We start from the raw sequence: 15000 nt of genomic DNA, 5'->3' as shown, positions 1-15000 counted from the left end.
CATGTAAAATACATTGTTGTGCCTCCTTCCCTCCTCACACACACACACACACAGACACACAGACACACACACACACACACACACACACACATTTCTGCATGCCCCCGGTGGTGTAAGACTATCCCTCTCACATCCCCTCCCAAAAATGCCCTATTCTTTAGGAGAGGGAAACTATAAAAAACAGAAAGAGAACGAGGAGAGAAAAAAGGGGAAAAAAGAACAGAGTGTGTGTGTGTGAGGTGTGCGTGTGTTTGTGTGTGTGAGAGAAAGGTGTGTGTGTGTGTGCGAGAGAGAGAGAGAGGTGTGCATGTGTGTGTGTGAGAGGTGTGCGGGTGTGTGTGAGAGAGAGGTGTGCGTGCGTGTGAGTGTTTGAGGTGTGTTTGAGTGTGCCGAGAGAGATATTGTTCAACAAAATGCTTACACACAGACATGCAAAGACACACATAACTCCATCGGAACTGAATACCCATGAGCATAAATACTTGTTTGCAGGTGGAGTGGATACCCTGTAATTCCTCTATCAACTTTCTCATCTTTCTTTCAAACACCTCACCACATAGACTCATACACACACACACAATATCTGCACACTCTCCCAAACGCCTGCGCCAGACACATACACACACACACACACACACACAAACAAAGAAACAACACACACCCACACATCGACACACATGGGCATATACACAAACATAAAAACAAACAACACACACCTACACATTGACACCTACACCTACACATTGACATACATGAACATACACACACACATATAAAAACTGCCACACACCAACAAATAAACTGACACTCATACAAACACGCATAGAAACAACACATACAGACAGACAGACAGACAGACAGACACACACACACACACACACACACACACACACACACACACACACACACACACACACACACACACACAGACAGACAGACACACACACACACACACACACACACACACACACACACACACACACACACACACACACACACACACACACACACACACACACACACACACACACACACACACACACACACACACACACACACACACACACACACACACACACCTGAAACTGGTACCTGTTTCGGGGCCTGCCCTATCAGGTGACTTCTTCTCCGTCTTTATGGTTTAAATGTTAAGAGGCCGGAGGACAGCCAAAAGTAGGACTAAGACCTAAGATTAGAAAACCTCTCCCCACCCCCGAGCCTGCACACACACACACACACACACACACACACACACACACACACACACACACACACACACCTGACACTACTATCCTGATGGATGTCCCACTTAAGAATAAATATTAATGCTGGTCCAAGCACTAGTGCCAGGCCTACATATAGTGCACATATACCTGATCTAGGTAATCTTTCTCTGTGTGTCTAATGGACACACACACACACACACACACACACACACACACACACACACACACACACACACACACATATATGCAGAGACACACATATATCCACACATACACACACACACACACACACACACACACAATCCACCTAATCAAAGTCCTGTGGAGCATCTTATTGCTGTGGTCCTGCATGCTAGATAAGGTCTCTACAGTAATGGATCCCACCGGATACCCCCCAGCACAGCACAGCACAGCACAGCATAGGAGAGGAGGAGGATGAGGAGAAAGAGGAGGAAGATGAGGAGGAGGAAGAGCAGGAGGAGGAAGAGCAGAAGGAGGAAGAGCAGAAGGAGGAAAAGGATGCCCCCCAAACATCCTTTCATTTCTTCCTCTCTCTCTCTCTCTCTCTCTCTCTCTCTCTTTCTCTCTATTCCTCTGTCTTTCTCAACACACACACGTATGTGTCACAAAAAGTGCATAGCGCCTTAGAGCAGTTCCCAGTGCAAGAGCATGAAGAGTTAAAAAAACTAGTTAACACTTTATTTTACGGGATCCTTGTTCCAGTGTATCTACATCATGAAGTACAGTGTAACAGCCTATGTAACAGTATGTAATATCACATACGTACAGTATGTTGTCGATACATAATGTACCTACAGATCAGTAGTACACATGTAATAAGAAGTGCTTGTTACAATACTTTGTTGAAGTTTGGGACTCTTGACACCCTAACATTAACCAGAAGGCAAGCGCACAGGAGCCATTAAAGAGTTAATTAAAGAGCAGTCACCTAGCATATAAAACAACCACTTTTGTTGATTTCTACCACAAGCAATGCAACAGATAAATAGTTAATGCTAGTATTGTATGTGTGCACCATATACAAGTATAATGAGTACGCCAAGTATGTGGTGTTACATACTGTTACACAGGTTGTCACACTGTAACAAGAAATAAAGGTGCTTAAATAGTTCGGTAACACTTTACTTGACGGGTTCATTCATAACACAATCGAAAGGGTTGGTATGAATGTTGAGTCATGTTTCATGAAACAGTCATGAATGGTTCATGTGCAGTTCATGACAGCTGTTATTAATGTGTTATGAACGAACCCGTCAAGTAAAGTGTTACCAATAGTTCTTTACATTTTTGGATGGTTCCATGGAGAGTCTAAACTCTGCGTTGTTCTTCTAAGGCAGCGGTTCCCAAACTTTCCCCCCCCACGTACCACCTTCTACGTCCTGACTCGGCTCGCATACCCCCAACATCCGTCACACTAAAAAGCAACACATTCTATTGAGGGCATTCCAGGCATCATGTTGAATAAGCCCCCTTTTTAAAAATGAAAACGTAGCCTGCTATAAAGCTAAATGATTTCCTTTAATGCTATGCTTCCATATCATTAGAACCCGATCGAAAACCACTTATTCATTCGTGAATTAATTACAGAACATTTGAAAAGTTCACTTTTAACACCTCTCCGCCAATAGCCTTTTTCATCTTGCATACTCCTAGAAGCAGCTTGCGTACCACCGGTGGTATGTGTCCCACAGTTTGGGAGTCAAATTGAAATTCAAATTCAAAGGGTGCTTTATTAGCATGACTGTTTGTTACAGAGTTGCCAAAGCTACAGTAGTGATACAAATAACATTAATATCACAAAGGAAAGAAAATATAAATGCATTATGTATACACATATGAGCACAAAATAAACAGTAGTGGAAATGGTGGGTAGAGGTGTGTGTGTGTGTGTGTGTGTCCCTGTACTACAGTATGGCATCGCTCTGAAGAACCGGTACTGGCCCCATTACTTTGTAGAGTGTAACTTTATTAGTGATACCCAGAATCATTATTAATGCTCCTTTAGCTTACATTCTACCCACACCACTCTCCAGTGAGCTAACCACAGGGCCAGTTCCTCTGGGGGAGCCAGGGGACTTAACACGCAAGCGTTTAGTGCTCCACTGGGAAACCCAGGTCCTTAACCACTCCAGCACCAGCAGCCCCGCCCCCTCGTGATATGGGTGATTTCTGGAAAAGCAGGTGGTTAATGCTCTTCAGGAAGAGAGGGAGGGGAGGGGGGGACGAAGGGGGGACGAAGGGGGGACGAAGGGGAGAAGGAGGGGGTTGGGACCCCCAACTGTTGGACCGTCACATGGATCAAAGACACCTAAAAGGCTAACTATCTAGCCCCAGGCTAACCACACCCATGCCACGGTGAGGAAGCACCACAGGCCGTAGCACCTAGTACACAGCAACACCACCACTATTGCCATCGCTGTTATTAGCGATTGATAACAAGCCTTTAGATACAGTGAGACAGACAGATGCACAGAATCTGTCAAATAGATGCACAGAGATAGATAGATAGATGATTAGATAGCGAGAGAGATCAGAGAGAGAGCGAGAGATAGAAAGAAAGAGAGAGAGAGAGAGAGAAAGAGAGAGAGAGGAGGGGTTAATGAGTTTGAGAAAAAGGGGACTGGGGATTGTCTGTTGGAGCTCCTCTCCAGCTGTCACCTGATGCAGTGTTTCCTGTCTGCTTGCCAGCTGATGGAGCATCACATGCGCACATACACACACACACACACACACACACACACAGAGAGAGAGAGAGAGAGAGAGAGAGAGAGAGAAAGAAGATTGACAGGTATTTAGCAAACCTTCTTTCCAAAAGCGACGCCGACTCGTAGCGGCGACTCGGAAATCAAACCCAGGATACCTAATTGTCAGGTGGTGGTGATACCACTGCCTCCTACACACACACACACACACACACACACACACACACACACACACACACACACACACACACACACACACACACACACACACACACACACACACACACACACACACACACACACAACACGCACACACTCGAAGGCTGACACACAAATTCTCTAATACTACCAACTTTCTGTAACAACTTTCTCTCAAACCTCCTTAAGCTCCTCTGTCACTCTCTATGTCCCACCTGATCCAACACCTGCGTTCTATACCGTTCAGCTCTCTGTCTCGGTCTCACTGCAGCACAGGTGGCCATGTGGCAGGTATCCCATCGTTCAGGTACCCAACTCCCACCTGGATCACACACCTGAAACCTTCTTCAAACCTGGCCTTCAGGTTGGACCTGGATCGCTCACTCACAGTCTTCTTCAAACCTGGCTTCCAGTCAGATGTCTGACACAAACCCTGGATCACATCCTTGTCTTCTTCAATACTGGCCTTCCAGCCAATCACTATCATCTGAGCACTACGCACTATTCTCCATACTAAAATCACTAGCCGGTGCTCATATACACTTTAATACACAAGGTTCATGGCATATTCCTCTGATTTTCTATCCCCTACACCACAGTGTCAAAAAACACCTTTGAGACTACACAAGTGGGAATAGGTCTAAAATGGATGGTCTAATTGCATTAATACGCAGTCAAAGACACCATTTGCAAATCAGTTTGCTTCTATGGGAGAGATCAGATGATTTAGCATTAAGTGTTTATATTCCAGTGATCTTACACAAGCAATAACTAACACTGTGTGTACTTCTCAGGTCAGTACATACTATATGTAAAGGATAACGGATGGCACCCCATTTGGCTAATACTCAATGGATGCTCCAGGCACTAACTTCTCATGTTAGTAGGCCTATATCATTTCATGATTCCAACCTCAAGCACAAGATGTACATGACCTAAGAACACATACTAATATAAAAAAGTGAAGTGCATATATAGTGCCTTAAGATACCTGATAGTGACCCACTTTAAAAGGTACAGAGAGAGAGACCGAAAGGCACTACAAAACACTGCCTATGGTCTTCTACACATGCACTTTACCTGCACGTACTGTAGGCTATAGCGTGTACATTGAAATGTAAAGGCTGTGTCTAGCCTTACAGTGATTAAAGTATTAATCATATCCTCGGGGCACCCGTCCCGTCTAAGGTTCTTGTCAATGCCTCAGGGTTCCGTCTGACGTTGAGATGCCACCTGATCTCTACTCCTCTGTCCTCTGAAGGATCCTCAGTTGACGAGAGGGACGACCTCAGGCCAGATCCTCTTCAGTTTGGGTACTAGCAGTGAAGTCTCCTCAAGAGGAGGATCCGAAACTACTGTCCCCACTAAAAAAACAGAACTTAGTACGCTACTAGAACTAGTACTTAATACTGTGACTCTTAATCAGTAGTGAAACTAATAGAGACAATGCCTTTGCACCTAAAGACCTGAACATAATATCACATCAACTGAATGTATTTCAATGAGGTAGGTATCTTGTCCTCTGATAGGAGTCTGAATGCTATGCTAGAGCAGGGAGTGAATAGCCTATATATAACTTTGTTTACTGTGTCACATATTTACAAAGGGCCATCAGAATGCATTGGCCAGTGACAGGCTGTTCTGTGTTTGCCGTCACATTAAGTCCAGTAATCCGCAATCAAAAACACAATGCGAGAACAAAAGCCAGGAGAGCACAAAGAAAAACAGGTATTGCTGCCATGGCAACTTAACTCCGAGCCAGCACAGTTGCTTCATTCCGACAGAAATTACACAATGTCTCAAGATAACAAAAACACAAACGCACTGCAGGAAAATGGGATCATATGTAATCTTGGAAATACTTTAGAAATGCCCTCAACCAACAGGCCTGTCCCCATTAAAGTTTTGAACTGTTCCATCACCATGTCAACCAGCTCTTGGTGATTGGAACGGTTCATTCTGCTGGAGGGTAGGGGGGAGATCTGGTGGAAGGAAACTGGACACTTACTGAACCCCCTGAGAGCTATAGACACACCTACTGAACAGAACTAAGGCTGTGTGTGTGTGTACAGTATGTGTGTGTGTGTGTGTGTGAGAAAGAGAGAGAGAGAGAGAGAGAGAGAGAGAGAGAGAGAGAGAGAGAGAGAGAGAGAGAGAGAAAGAGTGTATTAGGGAGTGTAGTAGAAACTAAATGTGGTTAACAAGTGTACACAATACTGCGCAAATAAAAATCTAATTTAATGTTTTTTTCCCCTCTCTATCTCTTTGAGTTGTATATCTGTGTGTACTGTATGTGTGTGAGTGTGTGTGTATCTGTGAGTGTGTGTATGTGTGTGTACTTTTGCTACGTATGTAATTAAGATTGATCGCACTGCCTCCCGCCTCTCCTCTTCTCCCCCCCATCTCCAACCAAATGCACATTAAGAGAAACTTTATATAAAAAACGCACTCGGGCATTAAAGTAGCCCCTTCCCATCCGATTGGGCAAGACAAAGCCCTGGTTAAATATTCATGAGGTCTTGTGGCTGTGTCAGCTCCTCGTTAATAATTCAAATTAATCTCATTAGTGGGGGGCTGGGTTTCAGAAGCATTTAATTAAATGGGGAATGGCTTGCCAGCTGTTGGCCTGCCTGCCTAGTAAATAATGGTGCACAGGGAGCTCTGAGCGGCCACGTGCACTTCAGCCAAACCAGCCCAACCTGCCAGCTCGTACTAAACATCACTGCGCTGTTATCATGCTGAGAGACCGCATAGTGATGCACGCACACACACACACACGCGCACGCACGCACATACGCACTCATACACACACATTCTGTACACACACACACACACACACACAGACAAACACGCATGCACACATGCACACACACACACACACACGCTCACACATAAAAATGTAACATAAACATAAACACAATTATGACGCATCTATCAAAAAACGAAACAAAATTACCGTCTTCATCTTTCACTATCTCCATAATTTCCATTGTCATCATCATCATCATCATAATCCCAGCGCCATTGGCAGCATCATGCACAGACTGATAACTGTATGGTCAAATCCGGGTGAGACTGAGATTGAGGCTGTCATTGATCAGTGCATATAAATCTGTAACCTACCATCTAGGAGGAAACGATCATGATCCCATGTGCACATTAGCTGATGTGTGTGTGTGTGTGTGTGAGTGTGTGTGTGTGTGTGTGTGTGTGTGAAAGAGAGAGGGGAACTTGAAACCCCACTTGCTCCTCGGTTGCCCCTCTATGTATGTGAGTATGTATGAGTGTGTGTGTGTGTGTGTGTGTGTGTGTGTGTTTCTGTCTGTGTGTATGTGGCTGTGTGTGTATGTGTGTGTGTGTGTGTGTGTGTGTGTGTGTGTGTGTGTGTGTCTGTGTGAGTGTGTGCGTGTGTGTGCGTGCGTGCGTGCGTGCGTGCGTGCATGGTGCGTGTGCGTATGCGTGTGTGTGAGTGTGTGTGTGTGTGTGCTCTGGCCTCTGCTCTGGATCTGACTGCTCCAAAGGAAGGCTGGCTGCTGGAGTTTAAACATCATTTCATTTTTTCCCTTCTTGTTGCTTTCTTCTTCACTTGCTTTTCCTCTGACATCCAGGAAACCCCTGTATTTCTCCCTGGGGTATCTCTCTCTCTCTCTCTCACTCTCTCTTCCTCTCTCTCTTCTCTCTCTCCATCTCTCCTTCTCTCTCTCCATTCCCTAAAACATGTCAACTGACATCAAATAACTTTAAAAATACCCCCTCCTTGCACTCTCTCACTTTCGCTCACTCAAGCACACACGCACGCACGCAGGCACGCACGCACGCACACACACACACACACACACACACACACACACACACACACACACACACACACACACACACACACACACACACACACACACACACACACACACACACACACACACACACACACACACACACACACACACTCCATTTTTCTACGTTAGATATCTAAATTCACGAAGTTGACCACTCCACTCTGTGGATGCGTTGCAGCAAAACAATACTGTATCATCATAAACCTATATGACCATGTCAGGGTGCCTCAAAAACAACTTCTGTGTTCAGCTTATGACTCACTCACTCTCGCTCGCCACAGAATACAGTGAACTCAAGTATGGTGGACAGTAACAGCACTTGAAAGACCAACACTTAAAGTAGCTTTTTCAGCCTTCATTCCAGAGTGACAGGATGCGATTGGAAGCGAGAGATGGGATGGCATCGGAAAACCGCCGCAGGTCAGATTCAAACCTGAGTGCCTGGGCACACGGACTCGTACATGGTATGGGTGGTATGGCATGGTATGGGTACTGTAGCCTATTGCGCCACGGCACCCCCTCTATATTCCAATGCTTAGTAGTAGGTGCTGATATGAAGCACACTAGTGAAAGGCTATGGAGAGGAAAATCGTTTGGTATAAAAGTAGGAACCTGAATGCTAATGCTATTAGCTCACAAGTTCACAAATGGCAATAAACTGGAACACACAGCAAGAGCACACATTTGTTGGGTTCTGTTAGTGGTTAGTGTTTGTAGCACTTTGTTTTTCCCTAATCACCTAAACATGTTTGTTTGGTTATGGTTTGTGCTGGAAAATTTTACCAGTCTGAGGTGAATTTCTGACCGATAATAGTTTTTCCCATTTTATTCCTTGTCCTATAATGTTATATGGCTTTCAGTGCATCTAAATGGTTGGTAACACAATCCCCCACTGCCATTACTGTATAAGAAAAACATATAAGGTTGGAATAAAACTCTCATCAACTCTCTCTGTCTCTCTCTCTCTATGGCCAACAGTAGTAGCCCAATGATGCTGCCAATGGTGACACATGACGGCATACGGCACAATGTGGCATGACGTGACGGTATGTGATGTGATGTGGCATAGTGTTTCATAGTGTGGTATGATGTGCATTAGGTGCCATAGTGTAGGATGGCATGGCATTAGGTGCCATAGTGTAGGATGCCATGAAGTGGCATAGTGTGGGATGGCATGACGTGCCATAGTGTGTTATTACATGACCTGGCATAGTGTGGGATGGCATGATGTGGCATAGTGTGGTATTACAGTACATGAAGTGGCATAGTGTGGTATTACAGTACATGAAGTGGCATAGTGTAGGATGGCATGACATGGCATAGTGTGGGATGGTATGACATTACTGTAAGTGCCATAGTGTGGTATTACATGACGTGGCATCATGTAGGATGACATGATGTGGCATGGGATGGTATAATAATATGTGACCTAGGAATTTTGCAAAATCAATGTATAAGCCGCGAATAGTTGGGAAATTACAGTACTTATGCAAATGATGAAAACAAAGACATTTCTAGGTAACTCAAAACTTTTGAACAAAAGTGTACTTTCTCTTCTGGAACACAGCTTTACTATAGTCCTTTTTCCATCAGTTTTTCAAGTGCATTAACTCTTAAAGCGAATTATCTTTTAGCGACATAAGAAGTGGCAAAACGGTTTTCTATTAAAAAGAACAATTCTAGTGAATCAAAATGATATCATCAGAGCCCTGTTACCGCACATTTTTCTACTGCGCTAGATGGTTTTCCATAAACAGTTGTAGCGAATGGAACACTTCTAGCGAATTTATCAAAGGTAGTGAATGGTACACCATTATGAAATTAAAATTCCAAATTCAACATAAATCATGTTGTTGTGTCATCAGTGAAATGTCAATAGATGCGATGGATGAAGAGTGATGGATGACTAAAAAGGTAGTGAGAGAAAGCAAGACGGAGTGAGAGACAGAGAGAGAGAGAAAGAGAGAGAGAGAATAAAAAAACAGAATCTGTTGGAGTGCAGGCCAGATCTGAACAGATGAAATTACACCTGCAAACCTCGGAAAGGTGAACCGACCTCTCCTTTCCTCTCTCCTCCTCTCCTCTCCTCTCCATGCCTTTGCTCATCCTCTTCTCCATCCATACCTCTCCTCTCTCTATTTTCTCATTTCATTCCATTTCTGCTCCAGTCCAGCCTTTCATTTCTGCCTTCTACACCTCCTATCTTAATTCCCTCTTTCCATCTTATCTTCTTATATTCTTTCTTTCCTTTTATTTTTATTGAGGACAAAGGTTGAGCCATCACAGTGAGTGACAAAGATTTAGAGATTATTTCAATCAAAGGTATTTTTTCAATCGCTTTGGTACATTTCTCGAAACATCATTGAGATTAGCATAACAGTAAGAGCATTTCTCAAAACTATTTGTACAAATAACATAACACCATGGATTACCTGCAAAAGCCAGTTTCTTGCTCAAAATCCTTAGTCCATCTCTCAAAACGAGGAGGGATGTTCTGATGTAAATTATGGCTAACGTTTTGATGACAATTTCTGTAAATTGTAGGTTACACAGTGTATGTGGGAGTTTGATAGCAAGAGACTGGACAAGATTCACATTTACACTTTTACTGTCTCTTACTGTAATTTGTTGACAGACCATGTAATTGCGACAAAGAAAGGAAAAGACAGTCTTCCTACACCTCCTGGTGTTCGTGTCTTTTGGGCCACAAATTCTCATTTGACAACATGTTCAACCATTTCGCATCAAACGACTTATACTATGAACTAATGCCTAAATGTTGTGCAGGGTGAGACTATTTAACCGAGAATAGTAAATGATAATTTGCATGGACATACCAAAACATTTGCAACCTGATCAAAGGAATGAGAAACTGCTTTTTTTGATGTGCACAAGTGACACAATGTTCTGAAGATTGAACAGGCAGTTTTAAGAACTTCAATTCTGATCTGAGAAATGTACCAAAGCGACTGAGAAAATCTGTAAACTTATTTTCTCTGTTACTACAAAAACATATATTCAGAGAAAAGTAAAATTCTTTCTAATTATATACAAGCTTAAGGTGAACCCGATACGAGAGAATGATAAGAGTAAGAACTAAAAAGAAATGAATGAATACAGACTTTAAAAAGGATCCATGATGTTTCATACAGACTTATCTATTGAATTCAGATGCACAATATATTTGCATCTAAGTTATGTGATCCCTAAAATAAAGTGCTACCACATGGAGATCTCAAATCTTGTCATTAAAGACAACACAATGGCATTGCTCTTATGGGGGGATTCCAGAATCACTTTATTTAACCCTCTATAACTAACACATCCATGTAATAAGCAAGCGATGAAAGATTATCAATCACCATGAGTTAGAGCCCAATAACAACCACAGATCAGGGCATCCAGAGATTGGTATATCATCATAATCAGATTCGACTCTCTTGACACAGACATGCCTCTATGTCAGTTTTATCCCAGAGGGTGAAAGTATTGTTTATGCCTATTGTCCATGGTAGAGAAAAGTATTCATTTTGATATTGGAAAAAATACTGTATACAGGCATTGAAATTCACGTTTGCTGTGTCTGCTAACATTTTGAATATGTGAGACAATTTGTGGTAGGGATCAATTGCAGTACATAAGATTATGATGGCAATCTTCCCCAGTTTAAAATAATAAAAGAAAAATCTTTACACAGTTCCTTCAGGGACGACAGGGACAAGTAAAGCCCATTTACTTTAAACGCTTTGTAAACGCTTATAGAAGACAACCAAATTCGGAGGCAAAGTGCTGTAGAACGTCACTCTGCGATTTCTGGGTATGAAGATAAGGTAGTTCTCCCTCAGGTGGAAGGGGACATCGGAGATGATATCTGATTACAGTCCATACTAAGCGCATAACGGAGCCGCTGATAAAGCCAATGTGGGGAGACGGAGAAAGCCACCCTCTTGTCTCGCTTGCTCCAGCTTAAGGAGCTGGCACGGATGGACAAAAATGCCTGGCTCTTCAAACACTAATGTTCATTCAACAAAGAAGAATGAATGACTGTGATGGTGGTAGCTCTAACACACCCACGCACACACACACACACACACACACACACACACACACACACACACACACACACACACACACACACACACACACACACACACACACACACACAAACACACTTACATACACACACACACACACACACACACACACACACACACACACACACACACACAGACACAAACAACACACACACACACACACACACACACACACACACACACACACACACACACACACACACACACACACACACACACACACACACACACACACTCAAACACACTTACATACACACACACACACACACATAAGTATGAAACACTGACATGTGAAAAACAATACACATAGACACAGACATATACGACATCACACACACAGTCATGTCATTATCATAATCATACACACACACACACACACACACACACACACTTACAAGAGTGAACCTCTGAGAGGTGTGTAATAACACACACACACACACACACACACACACACACACTAACAGTCACTGACATGGAAGAGTGAATAGCTGTGAGAGAGAAGGCAACAAAGAGCACTCTGTCCTCTGCACCCTACCTAGCACTCTCTCACCAGAGGAACAGGAGGAGACCAAGACTCGCCTGCCTCCCTTTCTCTCACTATCCACCGTGTGTGTGTGTGTGTGTGTGTGTGTGTGTGTGTGTGTGTGTGTGTGTGTGTGTGTGTGCAGGTGTGTGCGTGCATGCTCAATATATGTGAATAGGAAGGAAGAAATAACAAAATATTTAAGACAACAGCATGTCAGTGAATGTGTGTGTGTGTGTGTGTGTGTGTGTGTGTGTGTGTGTGTGTGTGTGTGTGTGTGTGTGTGTGTGTGTGTGTGTGTGTGTGTGGATATGAGCCCCATTCAGGCCTATGATTGCCATATGGCTACCGTAACCACTCCTCTAGACCACATCTGCTGTGTATTAAAGTCAGCTTGGCCCAGCACTGAACACACCTGGGTGGCCTAAGACGCTCACTCACACACACACACACACACACACACACACACACACACACACACACACACACACACACACACACACACATTGCATTGGCACACATACATACACATACACAGATACGTATAAATTCAAAAACAACTTGTTGATTCTTGGACATCATGCGCACGCGCGCACACACACACACACACACACACACACACACACACACACACACACACTAACACTTTGTCACTTACCGTCTGGTCGCTCATATCCTGTGTGTTCTCCATTTGTTCTGTAGTCCTGACCTCTCCTCAGCCTCAAACCAGAAAGGACCTGCAAGGGAGACATTATATCCCATGACACTCAGAACTCATCACACATGCATACACACCAAAACACACCTAGAGAGAGGCACGGCACTACATTTCATAAGATACCTAGCTCATCACACATACACACACACGCACACACACACACACACACACACACACACACACACACACACCAAAACACACCTAGAGAGAGGCATGGCACTACATTTCATAAGATACCTAACTCATCACACATACAGTACATACACACATACACACACACACACACCAAAACACACCTAGAGAGAGTCACGGCACTACATTTCATAAGATACCTAACTCATCACACATACAGTACATACACACACACACACACACACACACACCAAAAACACCTAGAGAGAGGCATGGCACTATACATCATAAGATACCTAACTCATCATCACACACACACACATACACACACACACACACACACACACACACACACACACACACACACACACACACACACACACACACACACACACACACACACACACACACACACACACACACACACACACACACACACACACACACCTAGAGAAGAGAGAGGCACGGCACTATACATAATAAGATACCTAACTTATCACACACACACACCAGACAGCATTATATTTTGATCAGATGCTATTTTCATCATAAACCCCCACCGGACAGCACAAAGCACATTCCATATGATAGGACCCACACCATCACCAACGGCAACAGCACTCCGCGTGACACACAGAATTCATGTATTACTGTAATGCATAGAAAGCACCTACAGTTGAGATTACATGACACCCATACTGTACATCAGCTTCGTCTCATGCAACCAGAGTTGAAGTTGATATCTCATCTGATATTATCTCGTTTACCTCACTGTGCTCTAAATGAAATGGTAGGCTAAGACCAAAAGTCTAAAGTCAACCGAAAACAAATGTTCAGCAACAGCTAATCAAGATCTATTTGCTAATTTGATACAGAGAGCAAGATCCGAGGCTCAAACATGGGCGGATCAGTGCTCTCATTCACCGCATGATGGCTTCAGCTGATGCACAAGACACATTGCCAATTGATTTGACTGCGCACCTGTGATCAGCCTAAGGACTGAAATTAGGGCCCTACTGTAGATCTGATAAAAAAAAAAACCTAAGATCATCTCAAATATCCCGCTAGGCTGGGCCAGTCTAATAATGATAATAGTAGCAATTACCAGTAGCTTGGTTTCCACTCAACTAATTTGCATATTTTAAACAAATTAACGAATGCTAAAATGTGAGTCTGTGTGCAACTCCATCCATCCACCGTGCATGCAAATTACAAATGGAAGAAATAGCATGATTCCTTCACAAATGGTCAAATTGCATAACTCATATGCATACTCACTCTAAGTCCTAGCATGTAGCCTGGGCTATAATACTATATGCTTTAGTAAGGGGAGAAAAGCCTGCTTATTTTGCTTTTGTGATGACTTAACTATGAACAGCTACTTCATTGAATATGTATCTCCACAAGGCTTTTTACAACTTAACCTGAGCTATCAAATGATTCATTCAGTGGTTACTCTCGGCCAGCTTTGACTTTTGATATCTTGTCGGCTGAAATGGAGCATGGTGTTAATGTTGGTTAGCATGACTGCCACCCCGATGACGCTGCGC

General features: G+C 43.4%; 1 protein-coding gene across 3 annotated transcripts in view; it reads right to left on the bottom strand.

The window, feature by feature from the left end:
- The window catches only part of eya4 (EYA transcriptional coactivator and phosphatase 4), a 67935-nt gene that overhangs the window by 47514 nt on the left and 5421 nt on the right, over nucleotides 1-15000 (bottom strand). For all 3 annotated transcript variants that reach the window (XM_062551164.1, XM_062551165.1, XM_062551166.1), the window contains exon 2: nucleotides 13259-13337. In XM_062551164.1, the coding sequence (XP_062407148.1) occupies nucleotides 13259-13291 (33 nt within the window). In that variant the 5' untranslated portion in view covers nucleotides 13292-13337. The remainder of the gene's footprint in view (nucleotides 1-13258; nucleotides 13338-15000) is intronic.

The sequence above is a fragment of the Sardina pilchardus genome, chromosome 12, assembly GCF_963854185.1.
Source record: "Sardina pilchardus chromosome 12, fSarPil1.1, whole genome shotgun sequence".
Lineage (NCBI taxonomy): Eukaryota > Metazoa > Chordata > Actinopteri > Clupeiformes > Clupeidae > Sardina > Sardina pilchardus.
This window is presented reverse-complemented; position numbering and strand designations above follow the sequence as displayed.